At 33.9% G+C, this 21,722-nt stretch overlaps 1 protein-coding gene across 2 annotated transcripts in view; it reads right to left on the reverse strand.

Moving 5' to 3' along the window:
* DCAF17 (DDB1 and CUL4 associated factor 17) overlaps positions 1 to 21,722 on the reverse strand; it is a 34,783-nt gene that overhangs the window by 6,924 nt on the left and 6,137 nt on the right. For both annotated transcript variants that reach the window (XM_033112709.1, XM_033112708.1), the window contains exons 3-12: positions 21,287 to 21,377; positions 18,637 to 18,773; positions 17,817 to 17,895; positions 16,933 to 17,022; positions 14,767 to 14,871; positions 14,363 to 14,468; positions 7,803 to 7,945; positions 4,209 to 4,318; positions 1,346 to 1,433; positions 538 to 621 (exon numbers count right to left, since the gene is read on the reverse strand). In XM_033112709.1, the coding sequence (XP_032968600.1) occupies positions 538 to 621; positions 1,346 to 1,433; positions 4,209 to 4,318; positions 7,803 to 7,945; positions 14,363 to 14,468; positions 14,767 to 14,871; positions 16,933 to 17,022; positions 17,817 to 17,895; positions 18,637 to 18,773; positions 21,287 to 21,377 (1,033 nt within the window). The remainder of the gene's footprint in view (positions 1 to 537; positions 622 to 1,345; positions 1,434 to 4,208; positions 4,319 to 7,802; positions 7,946 to 14,362; positions 14,469 to 14,766; positions 14,872 to 16,932; positions 17,023 to 17,816; positions 17,896 to 18,636; positions 18,774 to 21,286; positions 21,378 to 21,722) is intronic.

The following is a 21,722-nucleotide window of genomic DNA, read 5'->3' on the forward strand; positions in this document are numbered from 1 at the left end:
TGACAACTGTTGATTTCAAAAGAACTTTGAATGCATCTTTAACAGAAAAGAATAAACCTGTGTTAGCTCAGTGACTAGCAATGCCAGGCTGAGGTCAAAGGCTGGGTGATTTACCACGTCACACCCTCCTCCCCGGCCCATGAACAGTAACAAACACGTCCACGTCTAGTAGGTAAAAAATCAGCCAAAAGCTATAAAGTCATCAGGATATAACTCAAGAATTTTCTATTAAGGGAGTTCATATCTATTAAGGGAGTTCCCTAGAAAGTGCGCATATCAACAAAACAATAAGCTAGTGGCATTTTCAAATTATTTCAGTTCTATGAACATTTCTGCAAACAAAATCTTATGAATAATTTCAATATAAAAAGAGAGGACAATGGGGAAGCACTGGTGGAAATAGCATGCATAGTCCTGTTAACTAAGCCTGGATGGAGCTCACCCCCAATCTCTACCCCAGGGTCTAAAAAGCATCATTTAAAAACCAAAGAGTAAGTACACAATAGTTTGGTTTGTTATCTCTGGCTAAAGTAATACCTCTTGTTCTGGGTCGTCATCCAGAAGGTTAAAACTTTTTTTTACCACCCGTCCAGAAGCTGTAATAGTGGGTAAGTTTTCTTTCTATCATATGGAGACAAATAAAAAGATATCATTCATTATATGTAGTTAATAGCAAAATCACATTAATAAATTTGGTAGAACTAACCAATGCTTCTCCAACATCCACAATTCTTTCCTCAATTGAGAAAATTCTGAATCAGATTTCTGATCTTCTAATCAGTCAAAATACTGTTACAGAAAAGTTTTTAATGGAAAAAAATACCGAGCTAGGTAAGAATAAATACAAAAGTTACAGATATGTTACTTCACTTGCCCTTCTGATTTTGCTTTAGCAAACAGAGTACAGCAAACAGAGTAGATCTGCTTTTGGAAATTTCCCTCTGCATGCCTTTCTTCATGTTCTTAATTTTGTTTGCTAAAGAAAAAGACCTGTTTGGAGTTAAAGCACGGTATGTGGTTTTTAAAGATTTATATCTACCCCAACTTACTCCAAATTTTCACAATTAATTAAACCTAAAGGTCAATAATTCATCAACAAAAACTTAAAGAGAAACCAGAAAGGAAATAGAAATAAGCAAAAGATAAAGTCAATATAATCAGCTCTCTTCACATCTCGTGTGCACACAGGACTAGGACCAGCTACCCATGTAAACAAAAGTGAACAGACATTTAGAGGATCGTGCTGTCCTTCTCCACCACATTACAAGGCAAACTCATCTGCAGTCTTACGCTCTTATATAGAAAGACAATGATATAAAAAGATTTTAAAGTACTCCTGACTTACTTTGTTCTCTCTGTTGGCCAAAATGACAAAATCTTCAGAGATCTGGTGCTGGGCACTATTATTTCCTACTTCATTTAGCTTTAAAACTCTGAAAAGGGAAAAAAGGATTCTAAGAACTTAAGACCTCAATGTACCATCATAGTGTCAAAGTTGAACTACTGAAATGAAACTCAACAAATGAAAAATATAGTAACAACACTGAGTTTTCCTCCCCTTCTGATTAGTCTGAAATAATAATGTCTAATCACTTAGGTGTCCATAAACTCTTTCATCAGAGATTTTATTAAACAAAAACATAGGAACTGCGACAACGTAGGAGCTGCTACTGACGTAGGTAGTGAAGCAGCTCGCTCAGGCTTAAGCCATCTTCCAAACTGGCTTAACGAAAGTTACTTTCAGGAACCTCATTCCTGCCAGCCTGCTGGCAGTTCTTTATCGTTTCAGCTTTAACAATGGCCTTATAGTACAAGCATACCTAGTTTTATTGCTCTTCGCTTTATTGTGCTCTACAGATGTGGCATTTTTTACAAACTGAAGGCAAAGACCCTGCACCAGCAAAAAGATTATAACTCACTTTATCGCAATACTCGCTTTATTGCGGTGGTCTGGACCCAAACCCACAATATCTCCTAGAAATGCCTGTAGATATTTGCATTTTTATTTTTAAATTTAGAATGAGATCTCAGTGAACAACACTCAAGAGTTAACTATAAGACAGGCTGGATTAGCAACTAAGCCTAAACTAAGAGTTTTCATGATAGAGTAATATTTAAAAATTGCAACTGACTTAAAACTTTTATTTCTTCTTAGGATTGCATTTAAAGACTTGGATTTTCTGAGTGCAAATGGCCTAATGGGTCAAGCCAATTAAGCAAGGTAAAATAATTTGCTCACTACCCACACAAATCTCTTCACAGCACTAACAAGCCTCAAAAGCAGAATGTTCTCAAAGCTTAAAGCCTAAGATGCAGGCAAAGAGGGCAGAAGGGAGAGGCAAGTACTGTGGCCAGGAAGAGGCAGAGGCCTTAGAGTTTTCCAGAGACAGAGATCAGATTATATTTTAAATTACTCAAACAGTTATCTTAATTAGTGCCAATATTTAAAAGTGCCTATTTTTTAAACCTGGCAGAAGAGCACACACTCTTTGTGGACCTTATTTTCTTAACTCAAACTACTATTAAGAGATAGCTGGTAACAAACATTAAAAGTAAGGTTTACTAAAGCCGATTCACAGTTTTTAAGACTTTTGATAAAATATCATAATCTTATTTCATGAAGTCCAGTCATCCTTCTTACCCAGAGTGGACTAATTATTATGAAGCATAAAGAATAAAGAAGGCAGACACTGCCCTTCTTATTCAACAAATGCTTACTGAGCACCCAGCGTGCCGGGATTACAGGTGTGAGAGTTCATGATTCCAAAGCTAGATATTTAAACAGATAATCACACAAATACTTATAATTAATTAAAATTGTTATAAGTGCTACAGAGGAAGATTACATAGTGGTGCAATGAAAATATGTGGGGGAGCATATCAGGAAAGGACTCTGTGAAAAGGGAATTTCAGCTGGTGCATAAGACATGAGTAGAAATTAGGCAGGAGAAAAGGTAGGGGAAACAGACTCCAAACAGAGGGAAGCAGCCTTCAACTTTCTGAAGAGAGGGCATGACTGAAGTAAACTGAGGAGGACAGTCTCTTAGGCCATGCCAAGAGTAACAAGAAACCATACAAAGGTTAAAGCAGCATTCACCATGGTTATGGTTTTGTGTTTGTTAATATTTCTAAACATCACTCTTTGCTGCTAAGAAAACAGAATGAAAGACTGCAAAGGTGGATTCTTGAGGTCCTGTAAATAGTCCTATAGTAAGTTACTGTAGTCCCAGTTAGTGATGGCAATGGTCTGACCAAGATGGTGACAGTGGCCAAGGGCAGAAAGGCAGATTCAAGAAATATTTAGTAGCAAAATAAACTCGGTTGACAGAATATATGGTGTGTGTGTATGCATGCACATGCGTGTGTAAGAGAGAGAAAGAAAAAGAGAGAGAGAGAGAGAGAGAGAGAGAGAGAGAGAGAGAGAGAGAGAGAGAAAGAGAATGCACGTGAATGTTTACATATATGAACACTGATGAAAGACAAGAAGGTAAGAAAGTGCCAAGAATGATTCCAGATTTCTGGCATGATCTTAGATGAGAGGTTTGGGCTAGGATATAACTTTTGGAGTTTTGGAGTTTTGGTGTATACATCATCTTTGAAGCCAAGGGAATATAGAATCTTGTAAGAAGAAACAGGAAGAGTGAGAAGAAAAGAGGGTCCAAGTCCTGAGGATATCTTCCAATTAAACTGAGTAAAAGAAAACCATGAAGGTCTACTAAGAAAGATAAATCACAGACAGAGGGAAACTTTTAGGAGAACTGTGGTGTCAGGGAAGTCAAATGAAGAACGTTTCAAGGCAGGAGAGGACGACTCTGGAAGATGTGGGTATACAAAGCCAAACAAGGTTTACTTCAAAAAATCTGCTACTTCTCCTATGGTATGGCTGTCATTTAGAACAAAGAACAAATCATCTTCCTTCTATTTAATCCTGAAGATTTAAGACCTGATGAGGACGAACTAATGTATCATTGTCTTTCACTCATATATCATCCATCAAAGAAGTTATTCAAATGCAATATTTTCAAACAACAATGATGAGGGTAAAAGAATAAAGTCGGGTTTTCTAGATGCCAGTTTCTGAGAAAGCACCCTATAAGCAGTTAATTATTTCCATAATTGGCTCAATAGTTAGCTGGGAAAAATAAAGATGCCAATAAATACTATCAAAAGCTACTTTTAACTTTAAAGTAACTAATGAAAATACTCACTTGACCTGATTTGGGCCAACATGTATTATTCTACCAGAAGCATCAGGATGAAAATAGATCCAATCAGATTCTAGAGAGCAACATTCCATTTCTTGGATCCCATTTTTTGCCTGAAGTTGGAAAAAAATATTGAAAATAAAAATAAAATAATTTTTCAAATCTAACATCAGTGATAGATCAGTAAGTCAAAGGTACAGGGAAGAGAAAATATTAACCAGTTGTGTATAAGGGCTGAATTAGGACACTCTAAACTTGAGAAATCCAGAACATTTAAATTCAGAAATTTCATAGATCTAGCCTATACCATACATTATACCTCACATGTAATAAGTTACCATATCTCAAGTACTTAATTTCTGTTAGACATTGCATTAGACATTCAATAATCACTACTTCATTTGATCTTAACGACATTCAGAGCATATATTGTTATCTCCATTTTATGAATGAGAAAACTGATACACAAAGAAGATAAATCATTTGTTCAATGTTTTGTACCTACTAAACAGTAGCTCTGACTCCAAAGTTCATGGACTTTCCATTATAACTCTGCCAGAATTATGCACATGCAGTCCCTTACAACTTCTTCCTCCCTTCCCCATCTTCAACAATCTGTCAATCAGAAGAGTGGGTAGCACGAAAATAAACATGCATCCAAACCTAAAATCCCAGACATAGGTCATATAATCTCCTTTGACAAGTCAGATATTAAACTCTAATGGTAAGTAAATGATCTAATATTGCCTAGCCTTTAAGGCAAGCTGAGAGGTTTATTTCACGGTAGTATATTTAGACATAAAAACAAAGAGAAAGACACCTCCATATGTGATCACATATTTACATAAATGTTTTACCTTATACACAGGAACACTGGGAACTAATACCAACATGGATACATGAACTTCACTAGATTTACTAAACCAAATCATTTAATTTCTTTAATTTCTCCAATATAAAATGAAATAATAGCATCTTTCCTATTTGATACTCAAAAGATTTTGCAATTGTAATGTATTAATTCCATTAGCATACACTGACAGAATACTATGTTTCGGTATCACACTAGGTGTTTGGACTGACACAAATTTAACATAGTCCTTGCCATCAAGAAGCTCACAGTCAAGAGGAGAGGCAAAAAATAAACAGAATAATAAGGCATTGGAGAAAACAAAGTTATCGAGTCATATACAGGATGCTATCAAGCATCCAACCCAGGTGAGCAGAATTTCAGGAACAGGAAAAAGCTTGAACTGAGCCTTACAGGATGAGCAGAAAATGGCTAGAAAGAAGCAGAAAAATAAAAAACACAGCAGTGGTAATCCTTACAGCAAGTATGTGCATAAACATGAGCAGCAGTTTAACTTGATGGCAAGTTAAATTGAGAAGTATAGTGCCCAGCCGTGAGACTGGAGAAGTAGGCTGGGGCTACACCACAAGTGCTTCACAGGGCAGGCTTTCTTTTTTTTTTTTTTTAAGGAGGGCACAGCTCACAGTGGCCCATGCGGGGATAGAACCACCAACCTTGGTGTTATCAGCACCATGTTTTATCCAACTGAGCTAACTGTCCACCCATAGGGCTTGCTTTTAAAAAAGGTAGAATTTAACACAGTTTATGTATCAAATTCGAGAATGAGCTTTAATTTTTCTAGAATTTTTATAAGTATCTTAATAATTTCTAATAGCAGTGGTGCTATTATTACATTTCACATATAAGAAAATCAATGCAATTATTGAGATCAATGTGTCCATGATGGCAATAGCTCCAGATGTTCCTTTGTTTAATATAAAACATGTAACTACTATGCGAATCTTTCTTTAGGAGACTATTCTCTTTATTATAGTATCTATAACATGCAAAAGAAACATTATCTCTCTTTGTGTTAAATTCTAGGCAGCATTATTACCAGATTCTGTAGTTTTTATTATTTGTTCAAATGCTAGATTTTAAAGCTCAGTTTAACTGAAAGCTACGAAACATTTTCTGAATTCTTCAGTTCGGCTGCGCATGTGGTTTGGGGTTATGTACTCTTCTGACTGATAGGTGGGAAGGTAATGGACATATGCATCACTAAGATAATGTCACTGCAACAAAGCTGTCTGGCAAAACTTCCGCTGGACTGGGCAATTATTTATAAATACGTTGAAATACAAACCTGACTAAATGTTATAATCAGTTATTATAAGAGAGTACTTAACAGGCATGCTTGATATAGATGTTGAAGGCTATTTTATACACACATAGACATGTACACACACACACACACACACACGAAAGAGTATGTATTATCAGTTCTTATTTAAGAAGACTATGTACTAAATATCTGAAATGTGAACTGTGCAGGGTTTGACTGGAAGGAAAAGTTAAATTAAAAAGACATGTGACAGGTCCTAGTGGCTGAAGGATGCCCACTGGCTGGGAGGAGAACAATCAAATCACACCACTTGTCACAGCAGGAAACTGCCCCAAGAGAGTCCATTGTAAAAGAGGATGTCATTCAGATGGGCCACACCAGAGCTGCCATCTGTGATAGGTAAATGAGAAAATGGAAGGGAACAATGCTCCTACAAAAAGAAAACTGGAAGACACTGTACGGTGTTCCATGGTGGCCACAATATCAAGGGAAATAGATAAATGGACCCGAGACTGTGTTCGTCTTCAGCCTGGTGAAAGGTGACCTGTGACTATAAAAACCACTAGATCCAACAGTGACTGACTGAGCAAAATCCTCTGCTCAGGAGAAGATGGGTGTGGAATAAGTTGAGTCTGCCGCAGAAAAAGTAAATTTATTTGATATATCAAGAGGTTCCAGAAATAAAGGACAGTAAGTCAGCAACACAAAACAAAGAGGGAACCCACTCCTCTGCACACTCACTCTTTAGCACTTAAATGTCAATCACTGTACTTAACAGACAGCATCTAATTTATGTACACGTTTGCTTTGAGGAAGTGGAAGGAAGGGGAAGGAAGGGAACGTGTCCCCAGCCATGTCTGGCATACAGTAGGTGCTAAATAATGTTGATTAAATGATAAATCAATGCCTAAATCATTTTTTTAAGTGAAGAAAAATTAATTCAACAGGTGGAAATTTCTATTGCCTTACCATGTACCATTTCTTTCTATTTTGCCATGGTAAGAATATCCTTGAAAATTCACAATGCTGACATTGTGACCATTAGAGTTCTACCTGATTGTGTTCTGTAAAGCAAATAGCAACAAACCGTGAAAAAGCAGAACCAACATCACATTCCACCAGCAATTTCTGAGGCAGACAGCCTGAACGTATTCCATCAATGATTTCCACTACAGAGTTTGAGAAATGTTTTGCATGGGATCCCTTGCTGAGAGACTGGTAAGAAAAAAAACCTAAGATATCTCTGGTGTCCTGAAAATTTTCAAGTGTTAATGTTTTAAAATTCTGGGTAGCACACACAAGCCTTTGCTATACTCTTTGTATTTTTCTGTAATATACATTGTTCACAAATTACACAAACATTAAAAAGTAACTCTTAGGAACGTGGACCATTAGAGAAGAAGAGGAGAGAGAAGTTCTGATACAAATTTACCACTAAAAGGTCTGATCATTCATGATTTACCAAGGAATTGTCTTTAAGGGCACAAATATGGAAAACTCCTTTCTGTTTCTTCTTATTAGGTGTGATGATGTAGTGCCAAGGATGGCCTCCAATCTGAAAGGCGTTCTCCAGGGAGGATACCTCAAAGAGCAGTGGTGGCATGTCTACAGAGATGGGCAAAAGGAATTCATTAGCTATCTCTGTTCTGGTAGCCATGGAACATTCATGAACTAATTCAACCTCTCTATGCATGCATCATCTATGAGTTTCCATTAATGAAAAATTACTATGTTCAAGGAAGTAAGATACAATCAAGAGAGGCTTATTGCTAAGAAAGGAGAAAGCTGGTAGGAAATAAATGTTAGCCTATGAGTCAACTTTCTAGACATCTGTTTTCAGGGTATGTGTGACATGTAGATGAGTGGAGATAAAAAGTGGGCTGAAGGTGCTTATGATGGCAAAAATGACATAGTACGCCCCATAAAACCAGCTGCCAATAACTACACATCTGCTACGTACAAGACTCGGTTACATACTATTTCTAACTCTCATAACAATCCTACAAGGTAATTAAGTCTACTAGTTCCTTCGAATGTGAGGAAGACATCTTTCATATTCTAGACTACCAGGTTACTTAGCAAACTTTACAAGATTAGTCTTGAGATTAGGCTTGAGATTTCCAGTGCAGAAGTGATATTAGTCACATTGAATGTAACCGCTTAGGATAGTTCCTGTCACAGTGTAAGTTTTATTAAAGCATAGCTGTTACTACAATTATGATAATTAGACAAGTTAACTTTAAGGTAGTTTAGAGACATCCAGTCATTGTCTTCTGGAGATTCATCATAAAAGAAATATAGGCATACCTCATTTTATTGTGCTTAGCTTTATTATGCTTCACAGGTTTGTGTGTGTGTGTGTGTGTGTGTGTGTGTGTGTGTCTGTGTGTGTGTGTCTGTGTTTATAAACTGAAGGCAAGACCCTCTACCAGCAAAAAGATTACAATTCGGGGGTGGAGGGTCGGAGATGAGGGTAAGGGGGATCAAATATATGGTGAAGGAAGGAGAACTGACTCTGGGTGGTGAACACACAATGGGATTTATAGATGATGTAATACAGAATTGTACACCTGAAATCTATGTAATTTTACTAACCATTGTCACCCCAATAAATTAAAAAAAATAATAATACTATTAAAAAAAAATTACAACTCGCTTTAGTGCGACCCTCGCTTTGTTTCAGTGGACTAGAACTGAACTCACAATACCTCTGACTTGTGCCTGTACTTGCTTTATTGCAATGGTCTGGAACCAAACCCAAAATATCTCTGAGGTATGCCTATTATTTGTTGGTACTTCTTAGTCGTCTTTGATGGCAATTAATTTTAGGTAGAGCGTTTAAAAGATTTACTTTTGGAGAAATGCGTAAGTGGAAGGTGCAGCAGCTCTAGAAGAGAGGAATTCCTTTTGAGCAGCCCTTGGGAAATACCACGTGGTTTGGGCAGGTGACTAATCTATGACTCCTATGTTTACCTCTTTAACTTGAGAGTTTAATCTTTGGTTTATGAGGCCACCACTGGCAGTAAAGAGGCTTGTCTTAGGGAAACCATTCACTCAAGAGTCATGTTACATACAGAAATGTGTGCTTTGTTAGGCCTTTTCATAATGACCATTTACTACCTAGAACTGTACACAGGAAAAAAGCAAATAATGAAAAATGAGTTCATAAACTGACAATCTTGAGGAGAAAGAAGAGACAGATATAAACATATCAAATATATTTAAGATGTTCTTTTTTTAACCTTTTAAAAAGGGTAATATTCTTTATAAAGAGGTCTTTTTAAGTAGTAAGAAAAATATGAACACCTCAATAGAAAAATGGGCAAAGGACATCAGTAGGTAAATTATGAAGAATATAAATATATGTGATAATATGGTGGCTACCAAATGATGGTAGATGAGAAAAATAAGAAATACATATCTATATATTATATATATTTATAGATATATGTATCTATATATACTGTGTTTCCCCAAAAATAAGACCTAGCCGGACAATCAGCTTTAATGCATCTTTTGGAACAAAAGTTAACATAAGACCCGGTCTTATAATATGATAATATAATACAATATAATACTGGGTCTTGTATTAATTTTTGCTCCAAAAGACACATTAGAACTGATTGTCCAGCTAGGTCTTATTTTCAGGGAAACACGGTATCTATATCTAGATATATATATACATCTATATATATATATATATATCTGTAAATCTATGTATATCTGTGTATGTATATATAGATATATAGATAGATAAAACTCAAGTTTGAATTTGGGGTTAAAATATGAAGTAGATATGTTAAAGAGAATATAAAAAAGGTATTCAAAATTTTAAAAAATCAATGCTATAAGATATATTTAAAAAGTTTTCCCAGCAATTGCGAAAAATGGCCCAGAAGTAGCAGCAGACTATGCTCATCACAACTCTGATGAGTCCCCACCAACTCTAAGAGCCCAAATTTTGATCTCTAATACTATTCTCAATATTTAAAAAATGTCCTAGAAATTCTCAGAGAGTAGCTGATTCCACATCTTGTGGTGAGGAAATAGGTGTGAACCATCCATTTGTTGCTATGAAGGATATTTACAAGGATGTCAGGGTCATGCTAAAAGAATAAGGAGCAAGCAAAAGGGGCTCCTACTGTCCACACTGTGAAGAAAAGCATTAAAAACTAAAACAATATAATTGTTATTAATCATAATGCTGAGTGTGACAGGTCAATACTTCAAAGGGGAGTTTTAACCTAAAGTGTACAAAATGATGGTTTATTATTTATGAGAAAAATGGCTATAATAGGATATAATTTTTCTGTAGTTTTAAAATACAGTGGTACCTCGGTTTTCTAACGTAAACCACGAGTTCTGAAATGTTCGAAAACAGACGACAGCTAGGCCTCAGGATCTTGCACTCAGCGGAAGCCACGTGCCCATGTTCGACTTCTGAGTCATGTTTGAAAACCGAAGTATTTACTTCTGGGTTTACGGCGTTCATAAACCAAAATGTTCATCAACTGAGATGTTCGAAAACCGAGGTACTACTGTATAGGGGATAGTTACATTTGTTATTTTGTACATGTGTGAATATATCTGGGATAAATTCTTAGAAATGGAATTGCTCAAGGGGCATATGCATTTAAAATTTTCATACACATTGACAAAATTGTCTTCCATAAAGGGCCCCAACAGTAAATGAAAGTGCCTCTTCTATACGTTCACCAACCCCGTTATGTAACACTTTTTGATATTTGAGATTCTGAAAGGACATATTTTATAAATATTTTAATTTGCATTTCTCTTATCAGTGACATTGGGCTTTGCCCTTTTCTAATGAAAAGCCATTTATACTTCCTTTTCTTTTGCACAATATCCTTTGCTCATTTTTTTCGTTGTGTTGTCATTTTTTCTTATTGATCTGTTGACCTCTTCACATATTAAGGACCTTAGCACTTTATAATATGTTTTGCAAATGTGTCCCATTTGTTGTTTGATTTTTGAGTTGGTTTATGTTGTGTGTGTGTTTTTGTTTGTTTTGCTATATAGAACTTTCATTTTTATATAACCAAAGTTATCAATTCTTCTTTTATGGCTCTAGGTTTTGTGTTATACTTATAAAGGTCTTCCCCACACTGAAATAAAAAGATTCTCCCAAGTTTTCTTATAGAACTTTTAAATCTTTGATCCATATACTATTTTGGTATGACGAGTGAGATAAGACTCCAGCTTTATTGTTTTCACAAGACCATCTATTAAATAGTATAATGGAATAGGTGGAAATTAATATATGTGACATATTAACATTGAAGAATTGGTCTACAAAAAATGCAGTAAAAAATGAATCTCAAAAATAATATGCTGAGTGAAAGAAGTCAGGCAAAAGAGGACACATAAAATGATTCAATTTACATGAAACTCTAGAAAATATAAATTTTATCTATAAGAAAAAAACATCATTGGTTGCTTAAGGCTGGGGTTTGGGGAGGAAACTGGGAACAGCACAGAGGAACATTTTGGAGTGATGAAAAGATTGTAAATCTTGATTGTAGTGGTGGTTTCCTGGGTGTATACATTTGGTAGAATTTAAACTATACAATTAAAATGAGTGCATTTAAATGCATGTAAATTATACCTCAACAGAGTTGATTTATTAAAAAGCAAGCTATGAAAGAGTATTTATAGTGTGATTCTTTTTGGTTTTAGGCACATAGAAATAAACATTATAAGATTAGGAATAAAAACACACTAAGATGATTACAATTAACTCCATACAGGAGGGCTATGAGTGTTTTAACTTTTTAAAATTTCATTTACCTTTACTTTCTAATTTTTCTTTAATAAAAATGAACTGCTTTGCACTAAAAGAAAGTTAAAAGTTAAAATGAATATTATTTTGTACAAACCTTAATGATCCGAAAAAACAAATTTAGACAAAAAGGATTTCATTCTCTATAGATTGAAAAAAAATTCAAACTTTCCAATAAAACAGGCTACTTTTCTTAGCCAAATACCTGAAATCACCAATTTACAAGATGTGACCAAAAAATACGATGTTTAAATTAAAGTGTATTATAGTAAAAGATACATTGCCATTAATCCCCCCTCAAAATACTTGCCCTCGTTTCAAACATACTTATCCTATCTTTCTTGCCACTTTCTGAAGCAGTTCTGGAAGTCCTCTTCCGTGAATGTCTTTAGTTGTGCGGTCGTGGCTGCCTCGATGTCCTTAATCAATTCAAAACGTTTATCTTTCATGGTCATTTTGACTTTGGGGAAGAGACAGAAGTCACACGGTGCCAGGCCCGGTGAATAAGGTGGGTAAGAATACACTGTAATGTTTTCATTTGACAGAAATTGCCGTACCAGAAGCTATATATGACACGGAGCGTTGTCATGATGGAGAATGAAGTAAGGACACTCATGAAAGACGACTTCCAGAACTGCTTCAGAAAGTGGCAGAAGGATGGGATAAGTGTGTTCAAAGCGAGGGGGAGTATTTTGAGGAGGATTAAGTCTTTTACTGTAATAGTTTTTTTTTATTTAAACATTCACCTTATTTTGTGATCACACCTTGTATATTGTTTTATAGTGATAAGTGATATCACAGATCAAATTTTCAAACATTATCTTAAAGTTGAGAAAAGTAAAGCCCAGAGAGGTCAGGTAATTTATCCACCATCACACTACCAGTTAGCAGTCAGGTATCACTCTTACTACTAGCAGATCAAGATTCTGACCCCAAATCCAGTCTTCTTTCTATAAACAGGGACCTACCTAATCCATGGCACAATGCTTTAGGCTCTATGAGCTTTGTCTTTATCACCCTGTTCTTAGTTTTACACACTTATTCTCTGCATTTCAATTAGAACAATGCTACTATTTTGGGAAATTCTTTTCAAAATAACTAATTTTAATTACACTAGAGCCTGTAGTTTTACAATTCTTAATTGATTTCTGCTGGTGTATTTGTATTGAATATAGAAAGTATTGTTAGGCTGAGTTTTCACAAAACTGCATAATTCAGCTAGTCCAATGCATTTAAAAACTTGAGTAATTTTTTTAAATACCTATTTTGCACTTCTTGGATAACTTAATTGGTTATATTGAACTCTCAGTTTTTATAGTTTGTCATTTATTACTAAAAAGAACACCTCTTTTCTAACAATTAAATCTTCTGTTTCTGTTTCTTGATCTGTTGATACATTGTTAAATAATGATAGAAAAAATTCTTTTCTTATTCTGCCTATATTAGAAAAGCCTTTGGAGTTTCACCTAAAAATATGTTTATTAGTTGGAAATAAAAGGAAACATCTTCAATATGATAAGGAACGACTCTTAATGAACTAACAATAAAGATAAACAAATATTAGGATCACAAAATGTTTTATTTTGAAATTTAGTCCTGTGATTTTTTTATTTCATTGCGAACATTAAACCATCTTTGTATTCCTAAAATGAACTCTGGTCAGTCATGGTTTATTTCTTTTAACAAACACTGCTTCATTTCAGTAATAGCGATTTCTTTTCTATTAAGCTGCTGAATTTGGTAAGCTAAAATAGAATATTTTTATTATATTTGTAGAATGTTCTTTTTTGTGCTTTGTCAATCCTTAAGTATAATAAGCTATTCTCTCTGTGTCTAAGCTTTATGTTTACACGGTATGGTAATTATACTTTCATTGGAAAACACCTTTTTAGAGGTGAGTAAATTTTACAGAATTATAAAATATTCAGTGACAAGGGAGCAAAGAGGGTATCACTTGCTGCAACTCATCATTTTGCAGATAAGGAATCAGGACCAGAGAGGTAAAGTGACTTGCCAAAGGTCACGGATCTCTGGCCAAGCAAGGCACAGCATCTTCAGGCCTTCGGTTCAATGAATTCAATAGCAAGGAATATGTCATATGGGAGTAAAATGAATTGAGTTTGTAATTAAATTATAAGAAAAACATTTGGATGAATACAATGAATAACTATGTATAGGACCACTTATTTTTTAAGGTGAAAAAAATACTATAGTTGCCATACCTGTGATTTTAATATTACAAGGAATGCCAAAAGGAGCCTCTCCTACAGTTCCAGTAGTCCCACCCCATCTGCATGCACACCCTAAGTCAAGTTTCTGTTGCATGAACTAAAAACAAAACAAAACAAAAATGGTGTCTTTAGCTCCTACTTATTTGCTGTCTGGAGAGAGAAAAAAAATCAAATCCCCATGCATACGCGAGAAAATTTCTTTATTTACTCAAGGGCCTTTCTGGTTATTTTCCCACCCCTCTATTAAAGGTTACTTTGTCTTTCTGCGTTTGTACAGTTTTGTAGAGTTGAAATTTACACAAGTGCCTTACTTTAAAAGAATCTCATTAAAAAACATCATACCTCAGTTCAAACCTCAAGTTAAATATAATATGGCAAATTCCAGGTGTTTCTACCTGTTCAGTGATGGCTTGGAAGCTGTAGAGTCTGACCAGTCCCGAGCTGTACATCACAATCAGTATTCCATGAGATAAGGTAGCATCTGTAACATTCCCGAAAATCTGAGGGGAAAGGTAGATACCACCTGAGAAAAGACCAGAAGGCCAATCCTCTGAGTGTTCACAGTGGTTTGTGCATTTGCTTAATATTCAGGCCACCACTAAAACACTGCTGCCCAGTGTTATAACTTAATTATAATATAGAAACTTGAATGCTACAGCAGCATTTGTTTGCGTCATGCATTTGCATTACAGTTTTGTCAGTATCCTTTAATAACAAATCCTATTCCTCATAGATACAGGCATACACTGAGTCCGTCTAATTCTAAATGAGTATTTACTCTACCATGCAGATCCTGCCAGGGACCTGTTATTTATGCTAAAAAGCTATTTACAAAGAGACTTATTTTTCAGCTAATTAGAGGGTGATAAGATTGGATCTAAGAAAGTAATTCTAATGAGAAATAGCCAACTCCAGAATTTTATCATTACCTTGTTCTTTAAATCTCTAATACTGTTTAATTGTTTGGTCATATAAAAACTAAACATGTTAAACACCAAACACCTACTAAGGCATTTAGCCTAGCTGACCTTGAGTAAGACTTTGGTTCATTGTTCCCTTTCTGCTTCTGTTTTATGCACTGAACCCTGTCATGATTCTCCAGAGAGCTGTGATAAAGAACTTGATTCTGTGCCTATTTTAATATTTAACAAAAGCCAACATAGCAATGGCAAATAGTCATAGCAATGGAAGAATTAGAAATTAAGTGAAAATCTCTTTCTATTTCTACTCAAAACAAATTAGTAAAGATTTACTACCCCAATAAATGGCTTAAAGTATATTCTAAACCTGGCCCTTGGCTAGCCTTATCATGCATGGTAAGTGAAAGTTATACTTCAATTTGAAGAAACTATAATCCCTCAAATGATAATCTTGGACATGTGGGAATAAATAGAAACAATTTATAACTTTGCTAAGTGTTCATTCCTGTTGTAGACTGTAATAAGCATATACAATTAGTTAATCCACAAACACGAGAACAATGACCTTCATGAGTTGTGTGTTTTGGTCATCCCTTTGAAGGTAAGCTACGGTTTGCTTTGATCTTGACTAGCTCATGACTTTTTATTCAGTGATCCTCCTTCCCCAGTTTTGAGGGAAGGACTTGAGTAATACAAACATAGTTTCCAATAATGAGTGCTATAAGAAAGTAGCCACTCTATTTCAAAATTCGGGTTATACTTTGGAGTCAAATCGAGGTTCAAATTCCAGCTCCCGCCACTTACTACCTGCTTAACTTCCTAGTTGAATCCATTTTATGTTACAATGTTATAAAATGCTCAAACTACCCAGTACAAAACAAACAATTAACAAAAAACTACTATTATATTTTTAGGCTTTAGGCAGTTTAGTGTATTATGCTTATATAATATAAACTTTTAAAAATACACTCATCTTATTTATGAAAATTAGTGGATCCTCAAGACCTGTCTTCTATAATACCATATAGGTGCTTGATTATAGACTAGTAGATTAGAATAACAAATAACTACCCAGAATAAGTAACAGTTTTTAAAGGAGACTATTTTTTTTTGCTCAAAGAAAATCTGTCCTTTCTTTCCTCCCATATAACCGCCCCACAAATCAAGAACGGGAACAACAAAACCCAAAACTGAATGGGTTGGAAAATTTAAATATTTAATTGTAAGGTTTGTTTATGTATCAAAAGTTTTAGATCTATACGTTACAATTAAAATGAGACATTTTGTTGCAGGTTTTCACCTTTCTTTAATGATCATTTCTAACAAGCTTTGGAAGAGTCTTCTAAAAAAATACCTTACTCATCTCATAATTTTATAAAATAGTGGTTTGTTAATGACCACAAGTATTCAACACTATCCACTTGAGAGGCATAAAAACATGCAGAAAGATAAAGGGATGATTAGGCTTTCCTCCCATGTTAAATGTTCTCATATTTTGACATGAAATAAACTAGGTCAGCAAGCTTTTTACAGTCAGGGGAACATTTGCAATCAAAACACCTAATAAGCAATTAAATGATGACATTACATCTTATTGTCAAAAACATTAATGTTGCAATTAAGTCAGAAATGAGTTCATACCTTTTTGCTGATCTCCAGAATCCCTATGAGTGAAAAAGGTAGAACATGGAACACTGCAAGGTACAGCAAAACAGGCTGTTGAATGCCTGTCTAGAAGGAAAGACTAAAATTACAGGCAGCTCTCAAGAGTATTTCAGAAACACTCTTGTTTTCATGAGTTGAACACATCTACCTGTCCTAGTATGCAGTTGTGTAGACATTTTTATGAACTGAAAACATCCATCTATCTACTTGTACATTGCAAAGTTATTTAAGCAGGATATAGGCATACAGATTTAAAATATGTCCACTATACCTTCAGCCCTTCAGACACACACATGCACATATACACAAAAATTTATAAAAGTAAACATAACACTAAACATTTCTTAGCAACAAAATATATTTTATATACTATACAACAAAAACATTTCATATACTATAAAACAAAATATATTTTATATCGTATACTATATAATACAAATTAATATACCTTTTAATGTAATATATTATTAATAATTTATATGGTAAATTGGAATTCTAACAATGAAAAGCCTAATCAAAAGACACATAGTTATCACGGTCATATCATCTGAAACTACACTGACATATTTATATGAAATGAGAAAAAAACATCAACAATAAAATCTTGAGTGATTTCTCTGCTTGAAGAGGATCACTTTCTTACTTTGAACAAGGTCCAGTCAATTTCTTTCCACTACGGAATGTAAAATGATCTGTTGTACTACCCCAGAATGGCTTGAAGGGAATTTCTGAAACTTGTGGTAAACAATTTTATAGGATGCTTCAGAAAGCAAAGATCATTAGTTCTTTCATGACAAATCTGCCAACAAATGCCTATGGAAACAAATTCTTCATTTTATTGAATATTTAAAGGTGTCTACCTGCCGGGCCAAAGCTGAGCCTTTGTTCTGGGCTGACTTGACTGCAATGACTTCTTGAGGAGTGTCCCAGCTCAAATATCTTTTAAAAGAATGAAAAGAAGTTTATTCATTTGGGTCAGTTTCCTAATACTTAAAATTGAAATAGTATAGATACTTTATAAGTAAACAGGTTTTTAGTTAATTAAATTATAAAAGCCAAGTATTTTAAAAACAAATAGCTAAAAGAATTCCCTTCAGATACTTACATGAATATAATTCTGTAAAATATATCATTTTAATTCTCCTAGAGTTTCAATAAAGTGTTTGATCTAACAGTATTGAAAATTTAGAAAACAAAACAACCATTCCTGCTTTAAAATGGAAGTTATAAAAAGCATTAGAAATGTTACTTTCACATTTTAAATGTACACATTCACTCCAAAATTTGTATCTAATTTATAAAACCAGTAGTTAAAGTAACAGTTCTTAGATTGTATTAGGCAGGTAATTTAACTGAAACAGACAAGCCTTCAGGAAAATCTACCATAAAGTACATCCTAGATATAAAACACTATTTGTAGATGGGAAACACAGGAAATTATTTTTTAAGTTTATCTGCCAACTAATATAGGTTAATTACTTATGAGGGATACAAAGAAAATTATATAGGGTCTCTCTATCCTCAGATCTTCAAATGTAATCATGAGGGAAGAAAAAGAACAGGTTTATAAATGAAGATACAGATATACAATGGAAACTAAAAAAAAACCCCAAACAAACCAACCTTGAAATGTCCTGGGCCACAAGTCTCAAATTTTTATAATAAAGTCACAGATAATACCTGAATTTGCAATATGAGGCAAGATATATTTTCTCAAGGACTTTTCCTGTAGTTGCTGATATACGAAGTAGCCAGTTATGAGCAGTCAGTGCTATGAGTGAGGATTTATAATCTGATGGACTGGCCAGCATTTCCCCCTAGAAAAATGAGGTGTAAAAATGAAACTACTTGGTCATGAACAATCTCAGTATCCATATAAAATAGCTAAACACTTAAAGAAATAATCAAATAAGTAAACCAAAGAAGAACAGTAAATGCACAAATAGAGAATTAAGACAAGGAAACATAAGATTGTGGGTAGTTATTTTCATCATTAACTTATTGAGTTTATTTATATAAAATGCTTAAACAGTACCTGAAATAACTTATTATTACTTATTATTATTTATCATTAAGTATTCAACAAATATTAACCAATCATCATTAAGAGTAGCAGTAGTACTAATGATACTGTTATGATAACAATGATAAGAAGTTCTTAAAACTATATAGAATAGCATAGCAATTAGGAGTTATCTGCTAGAACAGACGTTTCTTTATTCTGAGACTTGTTTTCCTTTTGATAGAAGTCAAAATGGCAAAAGGGAAAATTATCCCATTATCCACTGTGGCTCTATTCCAACCCCAAATGAAAAAGCTAGAATCCAGAATCAAGGCAGCCAGAGAACAGAAGACGGACCTGGTTTTAAAGATGACCTATGTCACCAGTGAATTACGCCCCCAAAAGGGAGAAGATAGCTGTTTGGGCATACCTGCCACGGAAGAGCTACCACAAGGTGGAAGTCTAAGGCAGGAAGAGAAAGAGAAGCAAAAGGTTCTACTTTGATTTATGGAATAAAAAGGAAGTTCTAAAAGGAATGTTAAGCATAGAGAAGTTGAAATTAATCTAGTATTTCTAGTATTTGCCTAGGCTATAAGTGAACAGAAAAAAATTATGGCATATGTACTTCAATATATGCCCCTAAAAATTTGTCTTGTTAGGGGAAAAAAATGAAGGTTTTTTGGGGGTTTTTTTTGGTTTTGGTTTTGTATGTATGTGTATTTTTACGTTTATTAACTACTGGAATTCCTATGCTAAATTCACAGGCAATGATGTAAATTTTTTATCCTGTGGTGTCTTACATATGTAGCATCTCATGAACATTTTAAAGTTTTTAAAAATGTGCTATTGAAACCTTGCTTATATTAAAAAAAGAATATGAAGGGGCATATATAATAGGTTTGAACTATTTTCCAAAACCCAAAGTTATATTGCATACGTTGTCTCAGAAAAGAAGCATGCTAATTTAAACATAGTTTCACATCAGTATGTTAAAAACAATGCAATGTGCTGCTTAGTTTTTCTTAATGGACAATCTTGCTTCACTTCAAATGAGAACAAAATGTTTAAAGGGAAGTATAGGTAGGAATTAGGTTTCTAAAAACTTTATTTTTACAAGATTGCTCTAAATTTTTGGTGGCTTTGTACTAGTGTCTTCAAAACCTTTCTCAATTAAAAAATCTGTCATCCTCCTCCATGCACTATTAAAAATGGATTAAAAGGCTTTACATGTTGGGAGTGCAACAGTTATTTTTAGCTTTCAGTAAGGAGTTGGAGAAGAAAACATAGATTTAAAGCTTTCTGATTTGTAAAAAGGAGTCTTCCATGAACAGAGAATAAGTGTCCAGGGGAAAACAAAACTGTAACTCCAGGAAAATACAATTTATGTAAAAATAAGTTTTTTTAAAAACTAATTTTAATAGTAAGTTCAATGTATAGTCTTCTTATCCTTTAAACATTATTTCTGGTCACATATTGTGAGTTCTAATATTCTTCCTAAAGAACAACCAGCCAAATCAAAGACCTGATTAATCTATTGCAATTTTTCCTAAGTGTATTTCTTAGAACATTGATCCCATGGAAGACTAATATTTAGAAATTAAAAGGATGTCATATGATAAAGAGTTTAGGAAAATGGTTTGACAATTACCATGAACATTAGTATTACTATACATATTATTTGTATTAAAGACTGAGAAGTAATTCTACAAATAAACTTGTTTAACCTTTTAAACTCAGAATATCCCAAATTTATTTGTCTATGACCCAATTCCTCCTAAGTCTTTTAGCAACTATAAGATATTAACATCTTATGAAAACAATGTTCTGAAAAATACACACTGGGGCAATGCTGGTCTGATGAAATTAGCTCATTATTTTTTTTTTAACTTTTATCTTATTATTTTCCTAGTAAGATTTGTGGAGGAAACTCATAAGAATCCACTTTCAAAGAGCCATGACATAACTGTTGCCCATAACATGTAACAAAATAAATATTTTGTTTCAGTATATTAAGTAGAATGATTTCTTAAACACTAACTATAATCTAGTTTGTACTGCTTATAGAACTTGCAATCAGTTCATATTTTTCTAGTTTTCAAGATTTAAAAATGGTATCAAATTTTTAAAATATATTCTTAATATATAATTTTTTAAAATAGATATTGTCTCATGAGGAAAAATGATAATCAAAAGATAAACTCTTGTTGATTCCTTTCAAGATTAAGGAATCACTATGATATTTAAGTTTTATTCCCTTATAAAATATATTAACAATAATCAGTTCTAGGCTAAATGCTTTAGAAACAAATGCCTAAAGACAAGTCTTACCACTGGGCATTCCCACAGTAAAGCATCCTCTATTTTTTCTGATTTGGAACATTTTGGCATTTCATAAAGTCTTCTTGGCTGTGATGCAACACTGAGAAAAAAGAAAAATAAATGATTATTCTTGATCACTGAGATAGTGTTTGCTCAGGTGTGAGTGACTTTTTTCTAGTCAAAGATTTAAAATACCAAAATACAGTTTGCTACTTGGCTTTCCTCTACTCAACTAAATGTTAACATTTTTTTTCTGACCACAGAATTCATAATACACATTCACAGAAAACAAATCTGAAAAATATAATGAAATTAAAATAGATTATAAAACCACCAAAAATAACCATTATTAACATTTTGGATCATTTCCCTCTAGTTTTTCTTTATATCCATATACCTACCTACAGATTATTTTCCAAAACAAGATCATTGTTGAATTCTTTCT

Source organism: Rhinolophus ferrumequinum, chromosome 8 (genome assembly GCF_004115265.2).
Source record: "Rhinolophus ferrumequinum isolate MPI-CBG mRhiFer1 chromosome 8, mRhiFer1_v1.p, whole genome shotgun sequence".
Classification (NCBI taxonomy): Eukaryota; Metazoa; Chordata; class Mammalia; order Chiroptera; family Rhinolophidae; genus Rhinolophus; species Rhinolophus ferrumequinum.